The 25,424-nt window shown below is 37.4% G+C and overlaps 2 protein-coding genes and 1 long non-coding RNA gene across 3 annotated transcripts in view; 2 read left to right on the top strand and 1 right to left on the bottom strand.

Annotated features, from left to right (window-relative positions):
• Positions 1-3,153: 3,153 nt before the first annotated feature.
• Positions 3,154-25,424, bottom strand: part of LOC127501465 (uncharacterized) — a 57,956-nt gene continuing 35,685 nt past the window's right edge. The window contains exon 3 of the long non-coding RNA XR_007926611.1: positions 3,154-3,282. This is a non-coding gene — a long non-coding RNA (uncharacterized LOC127501465). The remainder of the gene's footprint in view (positions 3,283-25,424) is intronic.
• On the top strand, positions 6,006-12,885 carry prf1.3 (perforin 1.3). The gene is made up of 6 exons (XM_051873438.1): positions 6,006-6,142; positions 6,281-6,401; positions 8,071-8,137; positions 8,855-9,369; positions 10,143-11,012; positions 11,194-12,885. Exons 4-6 carry the CDS (start codon positions 8,867-8,869, stop codon positions 11,492-11,494), a joined length of 1,674 nt encoding a protein of 557 aa, XP_051729398.1. The 5' UTR covers positions 6,006-6,142; positions 6,281-6,401; positions 8,071-8,137; positions 8,855-8,866; the 3' UTR covers positions 11,495-12,885.
• The window catches only part of stx1b (syntaxin 1B), a 42,857-nt gene continuing 33,210 nt past the window's right edge, over positions 15,778-25,424 (top strand). Inside the window, exon 1 of the mRNA XM_051873445.1 lies at positions 15,778-16,085. Within this exon, the coding sequence (XP_051729405.1) occupies positions 16,056-16,085 (30 nt within the window). The 5' untranslated portion in view covers positions 15,778-16,055. The remainder of the gene's footprint in view (positions 16,086-25,424) is intronic.

Consider the following 25,424-nt stretch of genomic DNA (forward strand, 5'->3'; position numbering starts at 1 on the left):
ATTTTCTGTAGATAATGTGCAGCTGCTGTAAGATCTTAGCTGATTGTTATAAAGTTCAAGATCATAATTATTCAATGATTCATTCCTTTTGTACATCTTGTTCATATGTCTCTTTTTTTCAGATGCTATTATCTAGAGTGAGCTTTTGAGCTCCATGGAGGACACAATTTTCTATAATTCAGTATTCTTTTTTAATTCTGCTGCTTCCTGTGTTGTAATCTTTGAGACAGTTTGCCTTCTACTTTTGAAAGAGTTAATTTTTCACATTTTTATTTTATTTTATTCTTTTGGTTAGCAGGTGAAGTTGCAGTATTCAACCATTAAACTTAAATTCACATATTAAAGTTGGATTAAAGTCAGATGTTCATCACAATTTTGTGTTCTTGAAAACTTTTAAAGCATGTTTAGTAGTGCAAATGACAGCACAAAACAGTTATGCATATGAATACAAACATATTCATATTTGAACACGACTTGCCAGCTGTATTACATTAGAAATAATGCAGTTTGAAAGCCAAGACTACGTTTGAAAATACATTTCAACCAATTTTTTTTTTTTTTTTGTCAATTTCTAGGAAAGTTTCTGAAGCATTTGAAGCAGTTAACAACTTTAAAATGAATAAAACAATTGATTGATTTGAGAATATTTCTAAAAATCATTTAAAATTGACAAATGAAGGACAGACTTAGTAGTAATTTATAAAATAAGGGTATTCTTGTGCATGTTTTGTGATGTACGTCATGCAATACTGAAGATAAACCATGTAAAAGAACAGGGCTTGTTACTATTGTACTGTGAATAACATATGTTCAATGATAAGCAAAGCAGATAAGCAGACATGTACTCTATGATAGCATGTGGGGGACACATTTCACCATGATAATATATATGTATTTCACTCTATTTAAACAACACTGTTTCAAAGTCTGCAGCATATGTTTCTTGTAAAGTATAGGGCCTATACAGCTAATATAATATGCTCTACAAACAGCACAGTTTTCAAACACCAGGGGGTGCAGTATGATAACTGTATCAAATAAAAACACTATTTTAACTAGTCTCTTAAGGTCATCCTTTTTGGCATGATGGCTCAACTAATTGCATTCAAATATTTCAGTGGAGAACAACAGAACAAAATGCCCTGATTAATTAAAAAGTAACGGAATTAAGGATTATATAAACAATTATGTTTATATTTAAGTAAAGAGGCTGATACAGAGTTTTAGGTCAAGATCTCCAGTAAGCACAAGGTGACAATCGCTAGGTCAGCCAGGTCCTCATGGCCTGCCAGGACCTTGAAATCATTTAAACAAACAAAAATCATTTATTTCATTATTTCATTGCAAAGCAGTGCAGTTTTATGCCAGTTGGTTGGTTTGGTCTGCTATTCTACCACACTAGCAGAGACCAGCTTGAGAATGAATCAAGTTGATATATATTCATTTTACCTTGATGCTCCAAATAGGACAGTATTATTCAGTTCTTACAGCCGTGCACTGAAATGACAAGAACATCCCAGAAAAATGAATTAAGTCTGCAGAATGTCAAAAAATCTATTTCAGTAGTGCTGATACCTTGCTTTTTAAGTTTTAATGTGCAGATGTTTAGATGATTTCATTTTGTGCCTGTCAGAACTGCAAAACAGCCTCAACTTTTTAAAAAATGTACAATATACTGTATATATAGTAGCCTGGCATTAAAACTTTATGTTAATATTAGTTGTGGGTGACACAACCATAAAAAAAGGTTTTAATCTAATACAAATAAATCGAAGGACCCCCAAATAAAAATGGGGCATGGTCCACTGTTCCGGACCTGTACCTGTACCTTCTGTTTATTTTATTATTGTTTATTTGTCATATAGCAGAGGTTTTATGTGGTTGTTGTCTGAGAGGTGACAAATCATTGAGCACACCTCATTTATGCACTTGGGGATCCCATTACAGCGATGAATTAACGACAGGTAACAAGGCGGAATGAACACCTAATATTAATATGGCTACATTGCTTTATAACATAACGCAGGTACTCAAGCCACCTATTTAAAGGTAGGGTAGGCAATTTTGGAGAGGCTAGCAATAGCAAGCTAGCTTTGAAAGCATGAGATCCCACCCTCTCTTTAGAGCGCTATCCAAAGCCACACCACCTTCAAAACACAATGTGCACAGCAAAGTCTGCAAAGCTTCACAAGAGGAGAAACGGCGTTAAATTACCTCAGGTCTCAAAGAACATAACATTACAATAATAATGAACGTAAACAACATACAGAGCTCCTACTTGTACCACCTGACTGCTGCAGATTCATTTCGGCGTTGATAGTGTTGCCACAGAAACATATAAATCCGGGTCTGAGGACGTGAACAGCTCTGGGTAGAACGTCACAGGTTGCCATCTTGTAATTACGGTTACAACATGCCGTGAACGCAGCATAAGCTCGTTGTTTTGGTTCAAGAGGAACTGTAAAAGGTGGCTGCTGTTTGTTTGTGCCGCTTGGTGACTGTCTGTCTACAGCTCTGCACGAGCAGATTCATTTTATATGTCTGTTTTCTACCAATGTTCTATGTATTTTAATCAAATTACACTTCTGTCAGGACCACTATCATCAAATATGATTGATAATTGCATAGAGTGAATCATAAGGCCAATCCTGACTGAAGAGAGGAGGAGCTGGGGATGGAGGAGGATAATTAGCTCCTGAGAAATGTGATAGCTACTGATAATACTGAGGAGCTTGTATATGGATTTTGTGATAGGCATTGTATTCCTATAAGTAGACGTGAGTCACCTGGGAGTCAGCTGATGCGAGCTTGACTGACATGACCTGCCAGAACTGATGCTAACGCTGAATTTCAAAGAAAAATCTTCCAAAGATGGCTTCTGTCATTTTAGGTCATTTTTATCACGCTGATGTAAGTTCAAATGTTCGTTTTTTAAACAAGTTTGGTTTTAATTAGTTATTTAATGCTATAAAAACGGCAGTGTGATGTCATGATTGACAGCTGAGGTTGACAGCTTTTCTGAGCAAAGTAGTCACTGAGGCACCAACAGACTTTTTTCGGGATTTTCAAGAGGAGATTGGAGCTTCAACTTTAGTTTCTACATTTCCATAACTGTTTATTTCACACTGACATAATGTGTTGTTCTGCAGTAAACTGTACTAACCGATTCTGGGGGAGTGTGGGCGGAGCCTTGATACCGCAGCTCCACTTCATGCTCACTACTGCGCAGACTTGGGCTCCAAGATGTCAGCGCTATATTTGGACATTGGCGGCTTCAGTTCACTACAATGGAAGAGAGTGAAGGTGTGTCATACATAATTTTTTTACAGTCTATGTGTGCGCATTTTACTTGTAAACCCCTAGGGTCCTGTGTCACCTCTTGTTGTGCCAAATTCTGACCCCTGCTAGATTATTACCCCAGTATAGGTAGCTTTAGAATTAGGTGTGGGGGTGGGGTTAGGATTAGGAAACCAGGTAGCGGCCTCAACGAGGGGGGTAATAATTTGGCAGGGAGTTAAAATTCAGCACAACTTCGGCACAGGGACTGCTGTAGCACTGAGATGCAGCTTGGCAGGCATTTAAGATACACTGCAAGTTTCTCCCTTCGCTGCCACTGCACTCAGTGACCTGTACGTGGGTCATAAATTGCAGCACAGAATGCAAAACAACAAGCCCTTCTGCAGCAGTGCGCTCAACACAGCCTAGTAATCAATTCAATGGTGTGTTAAAGAAATAGTTCAGCCAAAAATGAAACATCTGTCATCATTTGCTTACCCTCATGCTATCCTGTACGATTTTATTTCTTCTGTGGAACACATTCCAACATAGCAATGTTCCATTGGTCTATATGACTTGGGCATTTTCTTCATTTTCTTCCTTTGTGTGATGAGCAGATGATAAAATTTTGGAATTATAAAATGTACATGACAAATTTTTTATTTTTGTTTAAACTATTACCAAATCTCGCATTGCTTGTTTTCAGATCACAGGCCCGTCAGACCGAAGGACTTTACAACTGATGTAACATCTGGGTCGGACTCGGCTACGCTGTTGGTGTAAATGGGTTAACCCACATTCCACAGCAAGCCTTCATGGCCTAGATCACAATCGGGACTAAACCAAGATCTGATGCTGCGTGGCACTGGTAACTGAGGTTACAAGTTATATTTTGAACGCAAATTGCTATTTGAGCCTTTAACAAAGTTTGTTGATTTTAAATTGGTCAAATACGACTGAGTACTAATTCAAAGTCGATTTCTGGTGTGCCAGGGGTACCGTTTTGATAGCTGCTTGGATGAACAAAACAAAACAAAAAAATAACGAAAAACATCAGGTGCTAAATAGAAAGTGGCCTTTGGCAAACCAGAAGCAAGCTTCAGAATAAATGAATCTAATCACATAAAGAGTTTTCATTGCTATGATCAATGGCAGAACGAAAAGCCAACTTATTGTTCTTGAGGATAGGATGAAAAAATGTCTTGTCTCTAAAACTTTTTTTTTTAGTTTGTCAGAGCTTACTTTCTTACTATTCAAATTAATTTGCATTTAACATAACTCATTGTTTAATTATATTAATTAAATTAAAATTAAAATTTAATTATTTAAAATCTTAATCTTATTTAATCCTAATTAGTTTCATTTTGAATAAATCAAGCTATTGTTTGGCTTCTCAGGTCTTAGTTAAAAAATATTGGCCATAGTTGCTAGCTCAAGTTTCTAGCTTACATGAAATTCTGTCGTGTAGGAGAAAAGGGCTGAATACATCAAAATGTCATGATATCTGAAAGAATAAATATTGAAATTCCCCTCAGAATGGTTTGGTCTCTTCTGACCTACACTGATCTTCAGGTAGATGTTCTGAGGGGATAAAGTAATAATCCACCAGAGCAGTAAGATAAGTCTCTCTGGAGGAGTCAGCATGTTCCTCATCCCATAAAAAAAACATCAGCTACATAATCAATCTGCAAAGAGTCAAGGTATTATTTCTGTCACCTCAAGTGACCTTTTTAAATACACCAGGTGAAAAATCTCAGTTATGCTGGAATCAAACACCTGGCAGATATTTGCCAGCCACTTTGGCAGGCGACCTGATTGCACTTTGACATAAAATGTGTTGCACTGAGATACAAGATACAAGATCTTCCAGAGAGTCGACAACAATTTCACTCATTATAACAAATACAATGCACAAAAATGTATGACCTGATTGCAGTTTGACATACACAGATGAACCAAAACATTATGACCACCTGTCTAACATGCTATTGGTCCTCCATGTGCTGCAAAACCAGCGCTGACCCGCTGAGGCACGGACTCTACAAGACCCCTGAAGGTGTCCTGTGGTATCTGACACCTTGACGTTAGCCGCAGATCATTCAAGTTCTGTAGGTTGCGAGGTGGAGCCGCCATTGATCGAACATGTTGGCCCAGCACATCCCACAGATGCTCGACTGGATTAAGATCTGGGGAATTTGGAGGCCAAAGCAACACCTTGAACTCTTCATCATGTTCCTCAAACCATTCCTGAACAATGTGTGCAATGTGGCAGAGTGCATTATCCTGCTGCATTATCCTGGTGTACCTGGTCTGCAACAATGTGGCATGTGTCAAATTTACATCCACACGAATGGCCGGACCCAGGGTTTCCTAGCAGAACATTGCCCAGAGCATCACACTCCCTCCATCGGCTTGTCTTCGTCCCACAGTGCATCCTGGTGCCATCACTTCCCCAGTTAAACGATGCACACGTAAATGCCGTTCACGTAAATGGGCCTCACTCATCAAACCAGGTGATGTTCTTCCACTGCTCTAAAGGTCCGGTGCCCATAGTAGCCGCTTTCGTCAGTGGTTATCATAGGCACTCTGGTTGGTCTGTGGATACACAGCCTCATACTCAACAGAGTGTGATGCAGTGTGTGTTTGTGACACATTCCTCCCATAACCATCATTTCACGAGTTCACACTTACAAATAATCAGATAGAGTAAAGTAGTATGCGTATTTGGAGTGCTGTCCGAGGAGAGGGCTCCGTTCTTGGTTAAGATGGTATTTTCTCTGGTTATTTTCTCTGGTTAAGATGGTAACCCGGCGAGTGTGAGGAGACGGGGTGGTGGAGGGATGCTGAAAACTGTTGAGGAACATAGGTGAGTCGACTTCGTATATATATATAGGCCTCCACTTGTGCTGATTGGAATGACGTGTCGATTGGATAGATCATTTGAACGTGTTCCTCCCGAACCTTGTTAATAAAACATTCAAATTTTGTGTGATTTGTGCCACAGTAGACCTTCTGTTGTCTCGGACCAGACAGGATAGCCTTCGTTGCCCTCATGCATCGATGAGCCTTGGGGACCCAACACCCTGTCGCCGGTTTTTGGTTTGTCCCTCCATGGACCACTGTTGGTAAATTCTCACCACTGCTGACCGAGAGCAACCCATACCATAACAGTTTGGCCCTTGTCAAAGTGGCTCAGATCTTTATTCCTGCCCATTTCTCCTGCATCCAACATGTTGATTATAAGAACTGATTGTTTGCTTACCATCTAATCTACCCAGACCTTAATATTCAAAGTGTGCTTTATTGGCATGACAATTGTTACAATGTATTGCCAAAGCAATATATATATATATGCCCTCGTTAGGAGATGATCAATGATTTTCGCTTCACCTGTGACTGGTCATAATATTTTGGCTCATCAGTGTATACAATGCATAAAACATCACAAAAGCAGCTCCTTCCATGCCTATAAAGCATAAAAAGAGAAAGCAGTTTTACCAAATTCTGATTGCACCCTGGGGACTTAATAAATGTGTAGATTTAGTACTATAATGGTTGCTATGATAAGATATATGAACAGTATAATTGAATAAATGTGTTTTTCAATAAATGTGAAATGGTTGAAACTAAAGAGTCGAAGCCTAATAGTTTTTGAATGCTTTGATGTTATTGGTACAGAGCAACAGCGGTTTACACACCATTTCTGCAGACATTGCAGATGATAGGTGTGAAGAACTTCTGTTTCTCTCTAAAAATGTTTAGTCAGATATTCACCCATCGTTTATGAATGCTGATACGTTGAATACTTGCACCAAATGAAGTTGGTCAAGAATACACAAAGATTTTGGTGTGATAAAAGTCATTACACGTGAGATAAATGCAGAGCAAAGCCCAAGTGTGCACAAGAACGATCGTATTGATCCTATTCACATAGATTCGATGTTGTATACTAGTAAACCTGCACATCTACTGTGAGGTCCAAAAATGTGTGAAATCATATAAATGGTTGGGTCATTCCTCTAAAATCTCTGAGAGTGCCGAGACTGACCCTTTCAAATTGTCGTGGTAGGAATTTTCATCTCAGTAAGATAAGAGCCAATCGAGCACAGATCCAGAGATGCCAATCGCAGCCAGTGCGAAGGTCAACGGTCTGCAATTTAATGCATTAAATAGAGCAGACAGAGAGAAGCCTGAATCAAGACTGATATCAAATCTTGATTAGTATGACCCTGCAGTGTGAGCTTCACTAGTAGAAGACTATATGTCATGATTCATTTGCAGTAAGTGCACCTCATTGCCATTGAGAAATACAGGCTACAATAAGAAACCTAGCTTTAAAAGTGTTCTCCTGCTTACTGTTCCAGCTAGGATGCTGTTATGTTTTATTGCATTTCAAATTGAAACATTTTTTTTTTTTTAAATAATTTTGATGTTTTAGCATCCATCAAGAAAAAACGCAGTGGTATTTCTGAAATGAAGCTACAGAAGTGTTATTGATTTCATTGACTGCATGTTAATAGATAGCCTGAGAAGAGTGTAAATAAGTCTATTCCTCACAGGCCGTGTTGATTACAAAAAAAGTGTTAAAATTTGTTCAGAATTAAGAGAGCGAAGAATTAAGAGAGCGAAGAATTGTTTATTGATGTTACAAAAGGCTAAAAAGTTTTTCAGTATGTGTATATATGCTTGTGTCTTTGTGTTGGTGTTGTGAAAAGGAAGTGTGAAGGTAACATATAACTGGTGTTTCTGAGTCTGCTCTTTTTCATTTCCCCCCCTTTTTTTTTTTAACGTTAGGGTTATATAACCGAATCGTCTGCCCTGCCCTGCCCTACCAAGGCTGTTAAGAAAACATCTCAACTAGGTAAATGTCAATTGTTTGCTTGGTATCTTCATATTTTGTATAGGAATTATGAATAGTTTACAAGTTATCTTTCTGTAAATGCATAAATGTCTGTCTTTGGTACAGTGTAGAATAAAGGTAGAAAGGTTTCTGCTGGGCTAAAGAGTGGATTTATTTAGTGGGTATTTTTAATAACAGATCACTTATGTTTTACTTGCATCAAAAGTTTGGACACTCTTTGAATGTTAAATGCTTCTCAAACTTTTTATCTACAGCCTTCCACTTAAAAGCTTGAAAGTAGTATAAATTGCTTTCATGATTTTACTCCTTCAAAAATCATGTAAAAAAGAGCACTTTAAAATTTAGGAACAGTCTATGTCAGCAGAACACTAGAACTGGTATTTGACATATTTATTGTTCAATTATCTGTGAACCCTATGAGTAACAGACTGCTTTTCAATGTTGGTTAGTGAAACTGCAATGATGTAGGAGAAATAGTATATTTGTTGCACTCCAAATATCTATGCAATGATCGATCAACTGACAAACTAAAACATTAGTAACCTTTACATAATATATATATATATATATATATATATATAAAATACTTGGTTTGATATTTTGTTATATAATGTAAAGATACTACATTTTTACATGTTAGATGTCCAAATACTTCTTGGTCAGTTATTAAATTTGAATAATGTGAAATCTTTCTCCTCTCCTTTTCCTCTCTTTTAGCCTGCAGTACAAATGGCTCCTCTTCTGTTGCTCCTCTTTCTTCCTTTTGCCCTCTGTTGTGAAACAGTCCCCGGCACCGAGTGCGAGAAGATTCCTTTTGTGCCGGGGCATAATCTGGTGGGAGAGGGCTTTGACATTGTGCGGATGAAGACCACCGGAGCTTTTGTGGTGGATGTGCGGACCTACATGGTTGGAGGACAGCATGGCAACTGCACTATATGTGAGAACAAACTACTCAACGGGAAACAGAAGTTGCCAGCTTCTGTGGTCGACTGGCGCATCAAGGTGCAGTGCCGTCGAAGCCTCAGTGCCAAGGTGTATGAAACGGCCAGCTCGGTTATTAAGGACACCACCACTTCAGCCGGTGCCAGCTGGAGGGTTGGGCTGAGTGTGCCTCTTGTGGCTGGTGTGGCTGTCGGTGGCACTCATTCAAAGTCAGCCAATTATGCCAAGAGCCACAGCGCTCAAGACAAGTTCTCCTACACCAGCCACACCTTCTCCTGTCGCTATTACTCGTAAGTCCTGGTCATATATGTATGTGTGTGTGTGTGTGCACTCTTAAAAATAAAGGGTCTTTATTGGCATCATTGGTTCCATTAAAAAAAAGCTTTAACATTCATGGAACCTTTCCAGGTTCTTTACAGTAAAAAAAAAAAAAAATAGTTACTTAAGTTTCTTTAAATGTTCTTTACTGAAAAAAAGTTAATAGCCAAACATATCATTACAAAAGTTCACAATGCTGTTGCAGATGAAATATAATGTGGATAACACTGAGTAAATATACGTTCGTCGGGTTAAATACTGATAATTAATCACTCAAATCCCTTTATCTGAACCTCTCTACTTAACCTGTTGGTCTCACACATCCGCCATGTTTGTCGTTTTTTAACACTTTTTATCCGTGTTTGTTGTTCTAATCAAATCCTCGTCCAACGTGCATTGTTGGCAATATTAGCCGTTAGAGTGAGCAAGGATCCTGCACTTCGGATTCTAACCGGAAAAAGTAGACCATCCGGGTATCTTTGGAATACTCATTTCAACATACTACAATTTGGGACATACTAATTCTAATTTCGAATACTATTTAATAATAATAATTATAATAATAATATGTTTTATTTAAGGCGCCTTTCAAAACACTCAAGGACACTGTACAGTTGAGTGATAGTCATAAAAACAAATCAAGACAGCAATACAACAAAACAACAGCTATTTAACATTATATTACATTACTAGGATTACATTACTAACATAAAAAAATGCTTTTTTTTTACTCTCCTTTTGTCAGATTTCGTCTTCATGCTCGTCCTCCACTGACCAAAGAATTAACCGATTCCATCCGTTCACTTCCTGCTAAATTCGACAGCAGTTCAGAGGCTGCATACAACCATTTTATCTCTATCTATGGAACACACTTCTTGAGGAGAGTCGACCTGGGTGGCCGCGTACAGTCAACCACTGCTGTGAAGACCTGCCAGGTTTCCATGACGGGTCTGACGGTACAAGACGTGAGCAACTGCTTATCAGTGGAGGCGTACGGCATCATTAAGGGTGTGAACGTGAGCGGGCAAGCAAGCTACTGCAAAGAAAAGAAAAACAAACTGCAGAGGGGTCACACCTTCAGTGCCTCCTTTTCCGACCGCATCACTGAAATACTGGGCGGCAACGGTGAGCAGCAAGACATCCTCTTCAATCCAAGCAACAATAATGGTTATGATGCGTGGCTCAAGTCACTGAAGAATATTCCTGGAGTGGTGTCCTACACCTTGAGCTCATTGCATATGCTCGTGCAAAATGACTCAGCTAGACGAGCCAGTCTGCAAGCTGCCATCAGCAAATACATCACAAAAAGCGCCATATCAACCGCTTGCCCCTCCAGTTGCAAAGTGGGCCGGCGTGAGAGTAATTGTGCATGCAAATGCAGCGGTCATCAAAGAGTTGATAATAACTGCTGTCCGAATCAGCCAGGAGTGGCCACGTTGACCGTGATCGTGAAGAGTGCTGCGGGATTGTGGGGAGACTGGTTCTCTAAAACTGATGGTTATGTTAAAGTGTTCTACGGTGCTTCATCGGCTACAACCAATGTGATTATGAACAACAACTTTCCTCAGTGGAACTACCAGTGGAATGTTGGAACTGTGGTTCTGACTGAACACAAGTGAGTAAAACTCAGTTTCCATAATCATAGTTTCAGTTTCTGTCAGCAATACTGTAGATGCCTTTAAAATGTGTGATAATGCTCGAAACAAGTCTGTAAACTTTCAAGTTGAAACTTTGCAAAACTTTAAATTCAATTAATACCTTTTGTACTTCATGTCATGTCTATCTTCTTTTTACAGGCCCTTGAGATTTGAGGTGTGGGACCGTGATAACCGGTTTGATGATGATCTATTGGGAAAGGGTTCTCTTGTCCCAGTGCAAGGCAACAATGTGGAGAAGCGGTTTGGATTAAAGCACGGCTCTCTTTTAATCTACTACACTGCGAAGTGTGGCCCAAGTCTTACAGGGACTCAATGTGAGAAATACGCTCCTACACCGGGTGGTGATGGTGCTCTAAACTATTACCAGCCATTTGGCAGAGAGCAGCCTATTGCGTTTAAAAAATCCAATGGCTTTGCAAGAAATATGTCTTTCCTGTAATAATACAATAACCGTAGAATGTAAAGATTCTGTAAAATATTGAAGAAGGTCCTTCTGAGATAACGCATCTATAAAAATGGCCATAAGCTATTTGAGATATTTGGTACACATTGGAAATAGTGGTAACACTTTCTATGAAGACCATGCTTATAATGATTTATAGGCCCATTTATTTAAGTAAGTATTACTATTGTATAAATATATTTATAAAGACTCATTAAGACCTGTACTGCATTATAAGAACAGTTATATATACATTAATATTATTTTTTTTAATTACTTATAAGCCATGCATTTGCGTTTTCAATGTGCATGCTCATAATCCATTATACACTGAATTATAAATGATCATATATAAAATAGTTCCATAGACTCTTGTTTGCTGTACCATTTAGTTATTAATTATGTCCTTAATGGCTAATGTTTGCATTAGAGGTCATGGATTTTAATTTTGATTTGTTAAAATCTATATCTCCTCAGAGATTATAGCAATTAATGATTTCTGTTTTTTTTTTTTTTTTTTTTAATTATTATTATTACAGGAATTATTGTTCTTTAGTTACATTTATAAGTAAGCAAATTAAAATGTATAATGAGCACATCTTCATGATTTCTCAACCTTTTCTTTAGGAGAATTGCAACCTATGTTTTCACTTCACTTAAAGCCAACAATGATGTGTTTATAGAGAGTAGTAACTATTATTACTCACAATAAGTATTGATAAGAACAAAACACGGCTATTAATAAAAATATATTCAGTTATTTGACAGAAATAAATCCGAGTTACTAAAAAGTAATTGTAACTATAATATAATAACATTATAGCAATGCAGGTTGTATCTTTATAATACATTCATGGAACCATACGACTGACTAATTAATACTTATAAATCAGTGTATAATGGATTATGAGCATGAGCATTGAAAAAGCAAATGCATGACTTATAATTAATTATATAAATAATATAAATGTAACTATAACTGTTATTATAATGTGGTATAGATCTTAATGAGTCTTTATAAATATGTTTATAAAATAGTAATACTTGCTTATAAATAAGTATAAATGGAGCTATAATTCATTATAAGCATGGTCTTCATAGAAAGTGTTACCGAAATAGTTATTATAAATCAAATACCATTGACTTATTGTTACACACATTTACAAAACCTTTAATAAGAACTTTTAAGAAAAAGAACCCTTAAGAACTTTTATCTGAAATTTTTTTTTATTTTTGTTATAATTTTGTCTGATTCTTAAAAAAAAATATTCTCAATATATGAATTAGTTTTGTAATTTTATATGTATCTTTTATCTTTTGACCGGTATATTAAATAAAAAAAATAAATGCTTTCAGACAGATGCAATAAATTTTCTTGAAAAAAAAAATTATTTATATTTTTGTCTCTTTTTTGTTCATTTCAATCAAACGTTAGGCTGCTTATTTCACTCATAGTGGGATTTGTGAACTATAACAATTACATTTCAATGTCACAGAAAAGCAGGGAAGAGATAAAACAACGGTTCTTCCGATGAATCAGAAAAGTTTGATGTAAAAATTAAAAACACACGACTAGACAAAGTGCAATTATGCCTTGATGGTTTTAATTAAAACGACTAACATTCTAAGCATTTCGGAAGATGCATCTAACATGAAGATAGTGGTATCTGTCACCTTTCTAAATGAGGATGAGGATGGAAAATCTAGTAAACTAGATGTAAAAATCCTTGATATCTATAGATTTAATACATTAAACTGCTAGAAATTTTAAATACATCCTTTGATACAGATTAAAATGACAAATGTTTTTGGCAAAACAAAAATGACCTGTGACTGCAGCCTTTCTGAACCAAACAGCGCCCCCTGTAGAAAAGCTCCTGCTTCACACAAGGAGTATCTCCTAAAGGCCTTCTGCTGTGTTCAGTTCAATAATTTAGCCCCAAACCTCCCTAAAGCTGGTTTGTGATCATTTCTATTGTTAAAGGCCTTATAAACATTAGTCTGAATTTAACAAAATTCACACACATGCATATTGGTGTTCTGTGGGGTTTATAAATTAAAAGCCATGTGGTCAAAAGCAAGTTATGTGCTATTTCTGAACCACCTATTGAATTGAAAGCGCTGGTGGTGCATAGATGACTGACGAACATCTTCAATGCCATTAAAACTGCAATGACATTAAAATAACATTTTGTGTATACTGCACAAATCTCTTCTTACAGAAACATTTGAACATATTTGCAAAAAAAAAAAAAAAAAAAAAAAAACATGCCAAAAGTAATTTAATTATACTTGGACAAAACTGCTTTGTATATCTCTTTCCCTTAGATTGGGACGTCATTGTCTAAAATGGAGCCATTTGAAACTCTTATGGCACTGGGATTAGCAAAAGTGTTATATTCTTGACCATATACCTTACACCAATTCCCGCAGTTCACATATCTGAGCTCTGCAGGTCCATGACAGTGAACTGGGGCACAAAGATGCACTAAAGATCCTCCCCACCCTGATCATTTGTTCCAGAAGTTTCCCTCTGGCAGATGTTTCAAGCAATCCAAACCAAGACAACCGCACTTCCAACACTGTACACATTCACATACATATATTCAAAGGACTTTAAAGTAAAATGAAATCCAAATTGACCGTATTTACTTTTATAATGCATGTTCCTTGCCCTGATCTTGTGGTCTTCGTAATCTTTCATCAAAATTGAATACTGTGTTCTTCCTATGAAACTACTTTCCTTTTCACAGATGCCATTTTTGGGTAATGGTTACTAATAATGGCCATAAAGGATTAGTTCACTTTAAAATGAAAATTACCCCAAGCTTTACTCACCCTCAAGCCATCCTAGGTGTATATGACTTTCTTCATTCTGATGAACACAATCGGAGTTATATTAATAAATATCCTGAGGCATCCAAGGTTTACAATGGATCACGAGTATGAAGCTCAAGAAAGTGCCTCCATCCACATCCATCCATCATAAATGTACTCCACACGGCTCCGGGGGGTTAATAAAGACCTTCTGAAGTGAAGCAATGCATTTGTATAAGAAAAATATCCATATTTAACAAGTTATAAAGTAAAATATCCAGCTTCTGCCAAACCGGCTTCCGTATTCAACTTACGAAAAAAGTTTAACTGCCGTTGCGTCAGTTAAGCTTTTTCCGTAAGTTGAATACGGAAGGTGTAGGACGTAGTGTAAGTGTTTTGAACTGCGAGAGACATTATACTTTCTTTGTAAGTTGAATACGGAAGGCGGCCTGGCGGAAGCTAGATATTTAACTTTATAACTTGTTAAATATGGATATTTTTCTTACACAAACGCATCGCTTCACTTTAGAAGGCCTTTATTAACCCCCAGAGCCATGTGGAGTACACGTTTATGATGGATGGATGCACTTTCTTCAGCTCATACTCGATCCCGTTCACTGCCATTATAAAGCTCGGATGCATCAAGATATTTATTAATATATCTCCGATTGTGTTCATCAGAAAGAAGAAAGTCATATACACCTAGGATGGCTTGAGGGTGAGTAAAGCTTGGAGTAATTTTCATTTTAAAATGAACTAATCCTATAAGTCTTGAATTATTATTATTTTTTAATTAAATATTATTTGAAATATTTTTATTAATACTGATGCTCTGTCAAGAGAATCCTCACATTAGAAAATTACATAAGAAATCACAAAAGACATTTCTAAAAAAATATTTAAGTTTATTTATTTTGCATGAGATGTGCATATCACAGTCTTCAAAGAATTTTATTTTCTGCTGCTCGTGTGAAAATGCTGAAAGGCACAAGCAGTCCCAGACAGTTGTTAAAAGTTTGATAATGTTATGCAATTTCATCAGAGATTTGATAATTTACAGCTTGGGCCATATTAAATGTTAAAAATAATGGCATTCAAACAGTAATTGGCTATAATTTCCCATTTTTATCTTCAGATATCACAAAAAAGTCCACTTAATAAATGTACTGTTATGTTTTTCAACGCGATCTACCCAATTTTCCCTCCATTACAATGAAACAGACCCGCATCGATTATTTCGTCAGGCCTACAAGAGGCTCCTGGTTTTGTATTCCGCCTAAAACAAACTACAGTTCCCTACTTATAATGGGGAACGTAGGGCAGTTACGCGCTGCGGAGACGCGCAGTACAGCAAGCGAGCGGAATGGGGGAGGGGCGGCAGGTAAAGTGAGACGGCGGCGCATGCGCAGACGCGCTCCAGCCCTCTGCATCGCTCCCCTCCCCCCACCTCTTTTTTTTGCAGCATCAGTACCGCGTTCGGAATCGCATTCGTGTGCTGGAGTCAGAGCGCGCTGCGGGGCATCACTGCACCGCCACGGAGGACACACCACCACAGAACCAGGAACAGGGAAAAGGAAAAAAGGCGTGAAATAGTGCAGAGGGGAAGAACAGGGCACTCTTTTTTTTTTGAAATCACCGAAATCTGTGGGAAATTAAACAGGAGCCAGACATTTGCCAATAATAAATACACGAACGCAGCGGACATCTCAAGCTATATTTTTGGCCAGCACGGCGGGGAAAAATGAAGGACCGCACGCAGGAACTACGAAGTGTAAGTCTGTATTTCTGATGCTTTATCGTTCATCTCCTCCCATATTCTCCGTCTCCTCACCGCAACCGGGCGTCAGCAGCTGACATCTCACTGCTGCTCGCTCACGGTTGAACATTTATGGGCATGGTACGGTTTTCATAAAATTTCAGATATTTTTTTTTCCTCCTTTTCTTCTTCTTTATGCAATTACAAATGTAACAGTCTACCACATCGCACATATATTATGCTTTTAATAGCAGCTCTCACGCGAGCACTGTTCCATGTGCGATGGATCGATTTATCGATCAAATCGGGTTATATGGCGTATTTCGCGAAATGAGTCCCCCCACATTAGCATGCATACATGCTACTTTGATACATGTCGTCCAGGAGTGTGATCTAGGGTATAGACTGCTGCGGATAGTTAGGCAGTATCCTTACACTGATACGCACCATCCCAATATCTAATTCTATGATCACCACCATGATTAATTATTAATACCTATTTTTTGTTAAACGAAAATAACATGCATGCGAACAGGTCCCCCCTGTTCCGTACCCTATTAACTCTATTAGATTTTCCCTTCTGCACCTAGGAATTTTGAGTACTAAAGCTCCATTCTGGTTACATGTAGTAGGCTACATCTTCATCGGATGCATTTGGATCATTGGATGGGATGTGCGATTATTGCAGCACGCATTGTTCCGTTCATAGCCCCTATATTAAATATGAAAGGGTGTAATATTGTTTCACGAATCGCCCAATTGAGCTAAACGAATACAACATGGCCGCCAAAGTATTTCTATTTGTAGTCGCGACGGTATAGAGACTTAATCATTTATTTATTAATTTTTTTCCAGTAATATCGAAGGTGGGCCTTGAGGCTTTAATGCGTCGCCCAACCTCCACGAATTTTCCGTCGCTAGAGATCAATGGAATATCGTAAAGGAAACGCCTGAACCCAGTGCACCGCACTCATCAGTGTGTGCGCGTTGTAGTGCGCTTGCGAGGGAGCGAAAGGGGTGGGGGGTGGAAAAGAGATATGTACATTAACATGTTTGTAAAAATATCGGCAACTTCACAACCCAGCCGTGCATCTTTCTCAGTGAGCCACTTGCTTCATCATGAAAAAGTCATTTGTACAAAACCCCGACCGGAATCAGTCCAAGACTTCCCTTATTCCCCTGGAGACCCGGCGCATCTGATATCAGCCTTTGCTTATCAGACGCAACGTAGAAATGTAATCTACAGATAATTGGATTTACAGAATTCGCAATTATACGTGATGCGCGTGCAGGCTCCCCAAAGCCGAGCAGACTCGCTGTGCGTTGGCGCTGCCACAGTGCTTTTAAACATATATATCCTTAGTGTAGCTTCTAAAGGTGTTAATAGTTAAACGCGAATCTGATGCGACATGATTGGGCAATAATCGAATTTTATGTAATCGTCAACCTCACTGTGACGTATTGGTCGCGCGGTGAGGGAAGTGTACGGGTTACTTGGACTGTGGGCGTGCGCAGGGCGAGCGTGTCTATGCATAGTGGAGACAAGCAAGGATAAATAAGACAGCATTCATTGACCTTGCCCCTTTCAATATTAGGTTTCATTTGTATAGGGGAGAGATCTGACATTAAATGAATGAGTAAGATTGAATGGGATAATTGCAGCCTGGAGTATTTCTCATGAAATTAGGCTGGGAAAGCATTATGTTCCACAGTGGCCAAAGCAAACCTTTGGCTCAAAAAAAAAATTACATTACACCTTATAAGAACTATAGATTTATGACTTTCATCTGTACGCCAATGAAGACGTCACCATAACAGCCTCGTTCAGATAATTAGCGCACTTATTTTATTACGATTGCACTGACAACGGCCAAAAGGAACCTATACAGAAAACTGAACGGAATATCAATGGCAGATCATTTGATTCAGATAGTAGGTCTGTGGATCTGAGGCTAGTTGACGCACAGGAGAAGGTGACACAAGGGCTTTATCTCCGTAACTATAAGGTTTTGAGTCAAAAGTTCAATTAGACAAATGTGTACATTGGTTTTCAATCACCTAGAATTTATTATTCACAATATTTGACCAAAATAATGGTTTGATATTTTTATACAGTAACCTGATGTTTCATTAGTTGTTTTGTGTTTCATAACTGTCTTACTGTTTAAATATAGTTAGAAGAACTAATAGGCTGTTTAAAGGGACAGTTCACCCAAAAATGAAAATTCTGTCATCATTTACTCACCCTCAGGTTGTTCCATAGTATTTTTTACCCCATTTTTCCATACTATGGTAGTCAACTGTTTGGTTACCGGCATTCTTCAAAATACCTTCTTTTGTGTTCAGCAGAAGAAAGAAATTCATACAGGTTTGGAACAACTTGAGGGGGATTTCTGGGTGAAGACTGTCACAACTTAGCATACAGTGAGACAAAATGCCTGCTATATCATAAAAGGTCTTGATTTAACCTTTTTCCTTTGCAGTGTAAATGTTCAGTAGCTTTTTTGGAACGAAGACTTTATAAGGCACCAGCCTGTACTGAAATTGACTTTCAAAAATAAATCTACCTTAAGAAATATTCACCAGAGTAAAAAGTGTGACAGCCTCGGTCTCCCCTAATATATGATAATAAATTGATAATTTCATATTCTAAGCATCCTATGCAGTCTACAACAGAGAAGTCTTTTCATGAGTGATGACATGTGAAAAGCGGATACAGTTTATGTCAGGATTGGAGCGTCAGTGTGACAGAGCAAGCAGGCAATAAATATTATCAAAAAGCATAACATTTGAACAAAATTGTTCCAAATCCTGATACTAAACATGCACAATGTATTGCTGTGCATCACTGTGCCCTGTAATGTCCTTGAGAGAGGCAAGGTTGAATGTCTGTGTCTCTCAGCCTTCCTCTCTTTCTTTCTCTGTCTCTCAGCTAACAGGCTTGAGAGGTAAAGTCATATGTAAGACTCCTAATTTAAATTATATAGGAAGTGAATTAAATGTGCTTTATTGAATGTGAAACACATTTTTGTTGTGCCTTCAGAATATGGTATATTAAAGGGATAGTTCAATCCAAAATGAAAATGGTCATTTTCACACCTGTATGACTTTCTTTTGTCTGCTGAACACAAAGGAAGATATTTTGAAGAATGTTGTTAACCAAACCATTTTGGTGACCACTGACTTCCATTGTATGGACAAGATATTGAGACATCTCTCAGAATATCTTCTTTTATTATACACAGAAAAAAAGTCACAAGGGTGAGTAAATGATGACAGTTTTCATTTTTGAGTGAACTATTAAGAAGCAGTCAGATGAATAACCTGTCAGCCTGTCATGTTTGCCAGACCCAAGCTAAAAGCTTGAATAAGTTAAAAGATATGTCTGGATGTTGTAGCTTGTTAGTATAGGCTCAGTGTTTAAATATTGAAATGTTCTGAAAACACTGAATATTAGATTGAGTATTAATATTATTAATATTCATATTTAGTTATATGACTGTACTGAAGAACTTTTCTCAAATCAGTTGAATGTAGGACGTGGTTTACCACATGATATGAATACAGGGCCGGTTCTAGAGTTTTGGAGGTTCTTGGCAAAATTTATGTTGGAGGCCTTTTTATTAATACAACATATGTCATTAATTTTTTTATATTTTTACATATGTCCATAATAATCAATTTTTGGCAGTGATTTGTTCAGTCATTTATTAACAGTTCCTTTTATCATTTTTTTCCTAGCTGTGTATGAACAGGATTTCTGCATCCTATGAAACCAATATCATCATATTATGTTTTGCAGTGCAATACCTCAAATATGCACTAAACTAAATATAACAACAGTATTTATGATTCACAAACTGAAAGTATTATGTTTGAGCAATAATGTAAACACCAGCAGAAATTAGAAGATACAGACAATTGATGTACTTTTTTGAAACATTAAAAAATGCTCTAGTGTGTTTGCTCTTTGACTTTGAATACAAACTTCTTTTACTTTTGTATTGTGCTATAGTCAGTTCTCGACACGATGTCATTCATTTGTACGCACAAATTCAAAGTGTCTAATCTGGACGCGTCAATGGCGCTCACGTTTTTTAAAGCTTACAATAAACGGGCAAATGAACTATCCCGAAATGACGCCGTTCAACAGAACAAGTTTATTTTTAGAATACATTACAATTTGCATTTTACACCTACATTACAAGCTGCACTTCTTTGCGTGCCTGTTTAGCCTTTTGCTTCACAGCTCCAGAAGGATGTGTTCGTTTTGGCTCCATCATAATTCAATGACTTAAACTAAAGCCAGTAACCTGCTGACAAGTTGCATTTTTGTACCATATATATTCAAACATTTAGAGGGTGAGACCCACTTTGAAATGGTGACATCAATTGGTTTCATTTCAGGTGAGTGACTATTCATCTATATCCAATAGACAAAGAGCCTAGTATTTTGCTGCCCGTCTTGATTGGTGGACTAGAATATAGGGAGATGTTAGGGTATGAAGGCCCTGCCTCAAAGCCAGAGGCCCTAGGCAATTGCTATATGTTGTGCCAGCCCTGTATGTATATTTCAGTTAGCTGGCTAATGAATGGGTGAGAATATGCAAAATGTGGGGAAAATGTAATTTATTGTGCATCAAAATAAACAAGCAAGCAAAACAACATGAAAAATGTATGAAAATGAGTAAGTACCAATAAATTAAGACCCTAATTAATATTTGTGTTTGAAGCCACTGACTCTTGTTTGAGAGAGCATGGTATAAAGAATTAGTTTCTTTATCGTAACATGATATCCAGATTATTTTTGGTGAAAAACCGCAGGTGTGGACTGACTGGAAAGTTGGCAACCTAATATTTAATTTACTCAGAAGCGCCAGGAAGGCAAAGACTATGTGACATCACATACTGTATCTTGCCCAGTTTTGTCCAGAAAAGGAGAGGTCAGACACATAGTGCTAACTGATACTAAATGAGTGATAATTGAACCCACAGATACAATTCAGTAAGACAGTATGATACAATTCAGTAGAAAGGTTGTAAAATCAATGGCATATCTGTAACTTCATTTCACAATTCTTGGTGCAGATGTCATATATTTGTTCAAAAAAGGAATAAAATAAATGATCAAAAATGAACACACACAAAAATATCTATACAAATATCACTTGTTTATGACGTTAGCATTTGTGTATGACCAAGCAAAAATTGCTACAGCGATTGGATTATATAATTGGTTGCATTTTATTTAGTGATTTTACTAGAACGAACGCAGGGAATATGAGGAATAAGAGGAAACATAATGCTTAATGTAATGAACTTAAAAGGTTTTTTGAGTGGGCACACTTGCTAAATGGACACAGAAACGGATTGGATTGCCAATATTTTTTTATTTTGGAATCAACAAAAATTATGTTTAATTTAGATCACTGCTGCCTTATTTAAACCCAAAACAAGTGCTCATTTGTGACTTTCTGAGTTTATTGGTTTCTAACCTGTTAGATACTCAAAAAGGGTTTTTTTTTTTTGAGCGTGTGGGGGATTAATTCTCTGGACAGATGGAATAGAAGCAGGGAACCCCGGTAGCCGACGCGACACACAGAGAAAGTATCAGAATGATAAGCAGCGAGCTGCGCTACAGCTGACTGCAGCAAGAGCTGAGCTCATGGGGAAAGTGAACTCAGTAGGTGTCTTGTCAGCCGACGGGGCCAAAACAGGTAGATAATAATTGGCAGAGAGTGGGAGAGGGGAATATACGACTACATATGTGAAGTTGGCTGCTGCCCAACAACAGATGCAACAGATAGGTCAAGACAGGTCACGGATGTGGCTGTGTCAGTGGAAAAAGGGAAGAATGAAGCACTGCAGGTATGAAACTGCAGTAAGGTTAGAGAGGGAGGTGGAATTTCCCCAAATCTCAGATGAGGCAGAATGGGAAGAAGAGGTAGAGAGAGTGGAGAAAAGAAAAAGGGTAAGCAGTGGTGGCCACAGGTATTGTAACAGATGGAGCATAAATGAGATGCATCATAAAGACATTTGGTTAGGAGATAAATGAGGGTTTAATGATTCAGTTGTAGGGTTTTGCACTAAATGTACACTGGGTAGATTTGCTGATGTGCAGGAATTGGGTAAAACTGCTTTGTAATACTATAAAATGAATTTTGAGCACTGACACTTGCGCCGGTAGACTAAACCGATTTGGTTGGCACTTTTTGCATATTAAGAGCTCAGCGGAAGGTAGTTCAGTGAGGATGCTCAAAGATTAAACTGAAATGTTTTCACTTAAAATAGTACAGATTTTATGAAATTTGTAACTGTGTGGAAACTGGGGCTGAATGATACAGGCAAGTAGTTAAAATGGTTAAATATTTAGGTCTAGTTGAAGGGCTGTCAGAGGATTCTTTACAGACTAAACCCAGATTTAGCAGAAATGTGGCTATGGTTGCACCCTATACATGCTAATGAGTCTGTCAAGCATCTATAGTTTAGGCCTGTTAAACTTTCTGTAAAACCAGTTAAGCTTTTCATATTGAAATACATCAAGTGCACTAGCATACACTTAAGTTGCACTTTAATCCTGAATGAAAGATCTGGGATCAGTCTCGAACATTTCTACAAGATATGAAGATATCTGCTAGCATGTTAGCTTGTACTCTTAGCTATGTCTGGCTGATCTGATACCTCACAGTAACTGTAAAATTTTTATATTTTTAATTGGTTTAATCTCTATTTAGAACTCTGAAATATGATTTTTTTTATTACAATTAAGTATGGCATTTCTTATATAGTACATTATTAACCAAACACCAAAGAATAATGCAGATAAGGATGGACATTTTAATGGTAAATTATTGGTTTGGGCAGATTTAGATTTGTATGTCATGGACTTGATTTCATTTGGACATTATTTATGTCCAATTGTCTTAAAAAAGACATGCTCAGTAGGGGATTTATGAGTTACACAGCGACCCCTGCAGGTCATCACATTCATGGACCACTGGAAATAGCTACATTAGGCTTTCTACTGGTTTTAGTTGGTTACCACCATTGTTAGGATTCGATTCTGAATCTGATTCTGAATCTTATTTCTTATAACGTTCTTTATTCCTTAAAGGGATAGTTCACCCAAAAATTAAAATTCTGTCAACCTCAAGTTGTTCCAAACCTGTATGAATTTCATTTTTTTGCTGAACACAAAAGATATTTTGAAGAATATTGGAACCAGACAGTTGACGATGGCCATTGACTTTCATAGTATTTTTTTTCCTGCTATGGAAGTCAATGGCCATCGTCAACTGTCTGGTTACCCATATTCAGTGGGAACAGTTTTATTAGTACTTAATAACCGAACCTAACTATGAGCTTAAACATATTAAAAATACTATTTGAATATTCTTTTTTAAAAATTTTATTTGAAGCAATCTCTTTTGGATGTGTATTTTTGTAGTTCTTCAGTGGTCATTAGGCTGATTCAGACTGATAACTTGTGAGTTTCAGATTTATTATTTTTGTTGACCAATTCAAAACCAGCTTAATGACTCAAAAGAGTAATTTCTTTGTGAATCAGGCAACACTCGTCACACAGTATGTTTGTGAGGACAATGCAATAGAAAGCTGTCTGTCTCTTTCTCATCACAATTTATTCAGACTGCAAACACAAAGTTCAGCTAAAACAATTTCTTTTTGCTGCGGTGCTGTAGACTCAGAATAGCAGTGCAGGAAACATTGTGAGGATACTTTAGTACTAAAGTTTGATGTGTAGAGGAGCCGTGCTCCTCTATAGTTTCTCAAATTATGAGCTGGACACATACTAGCATCCAAGGAATAGTTGAATCTGTCATTTACTCACCCTTATACCATTCCAAACCAATATGAATAAATACTTTTTTTGTCCTAATCACTCTGATTGCTGTTTTTTGTACTGATGTGCTGGTTGCTCTTTTCCATGCTGTTACAATTAGTGTGGACTGATGCTTTCAAACTTAAAAAGGATGCAAAAGCACCGTAAAGGTGTCATAATAGTCTTAAATTTCAGTCTGTCCTCAAACAAAGCTATTGTATGGATTCAAAGACACCAGCACATTCTTCAAAATTTCTTTTATGTTCCACAGAAGAAAGTCAGTCATAGAGGTTTGAAACAACATAAGGGTGAGTAAATGATTTTGAATTTTAATTTCTGGATGGCCAGTTCCTTTAATCTATCTTAACATATGGGTGGGCACCCACTGAAGTAATTGGATTTTTTTTTTTTTTTTTGCGTATGGTTGCTCCACCATTAGCAGTCTTAGCAATTACTGAAGAATTTGAAGAGGGAGGTCCTGTCAATAACAGCATTATTGATCCAAATTTTTTATTGATCCATTTTCCTTCATTTTTTGGCTTTTGAAGAACTACATACAAATGCAAAAAGGGATTGAATTGCAATGCAATTTTTGAGATATTGACTCCAATATCATTCATGTAAACAAAGACCTGACTATGGGAAAAGCGCAAGAGGAATATAAATTGAAGTCACAGATGAACTCATGTTCATGCAACTTTCTACTAAACTACATTTTATTCACATTTTGCTAAGTCATTGTCAAAGTAAAGCACCGAATGCCTCATAATACACTGTGCATGAACATCTGCAGAGCATCATCCATGATATTGTATATACGCCGTCTGTGGAACAAGTTTCACACTATTTAAAGGAAATTTCATAATAGACCAGGATAATCTTTTGTAAGCAATGTCAAGCGGCAACATCAAACAAGTTAAACTGAGGTCAGGCTGCACGGGCTTTCGATTTCATTAAGACTGTATCACAGTTTTCTCTTTCTGACCAGCGCCTTTTAGTCATGCCCACAAAATACCGCCCTGATGGGTAATTTCAATAGATCGGCAAGATTTCCCATGATTTAAAAGTTACAGGGTGGATTTATACTTTAAATTGACTGCGGGTTGTGAATGAGTCAGCAAGTTTGTTGTTCGTTCTCCAGTGGCTTGCTGTCATTTGAACCAGATAGTTATTTTTCATACCTGAGTCATTATTGACTAATGTGAAAAGGCAGTGGCTATTCCAATGGGATACAGGAAGCGGTTTTATCAGTACTGGTATGTGGTTGAGATGTCAGTCCCGATCGTACCTCAAATATGACTTGTTTTTCTATGTTTCTAAGAAGTGCCTGCGTTTCTTTGGAGCTGCTGGCACATTTCATGATCTTATTAACATCTGATCTTACTGACATGAATGTAAATATCATTAATTTTATTTTTTACATGATTGTTTCCTTATTAAAACACTAAATGTTCAAGGAAATGATTAATAGTTTACCCGAGCTGACATGTTGTGTTAAAGGCTTTACTGCTTGT

The sequence above is a fragment of the Ctenopharyngodon idella genome, chromosome 19 (genome assembly GCF_019924925.1).
Source record: "Ctenopharyngodon idella isolate HZGC_01 chromosome 19, HZGC01, whole genome shotgun sequence".
Lineage (NCBI taxonomy): Eukaryota > Metazoa > Chordata > Actinopteri > Cypriniformes > Xenocyprididae > Ctenopharyngodon > Ctenopharyngodon idella.

Bases quoted from the DNA above. Each gene is read 5' to 3' on its own strand.
- prf1.3 (XM_051873438.1), top strand. From the start codon at position 8,867: ATGGCTCCTCTTCTGTTGCTCCTCTTTCTTCCTTTTGCCCTCTGTTGT. The intron at 9,370-10,142 runs GTAAGTCCTGGT...TCCTTTTGTCAG, and splicing joins TTCTCCTGTCGCTATTACTC to ATTTCGTCTTCATGCTCGTC. The intron at 11,013-11,193 runs GTGAGTAAAACT...TTCTTTTTACAG, and splicing joins GTGGTTCTGACTGAACACAA to GCCCTTGAGATTTGAGGTGT.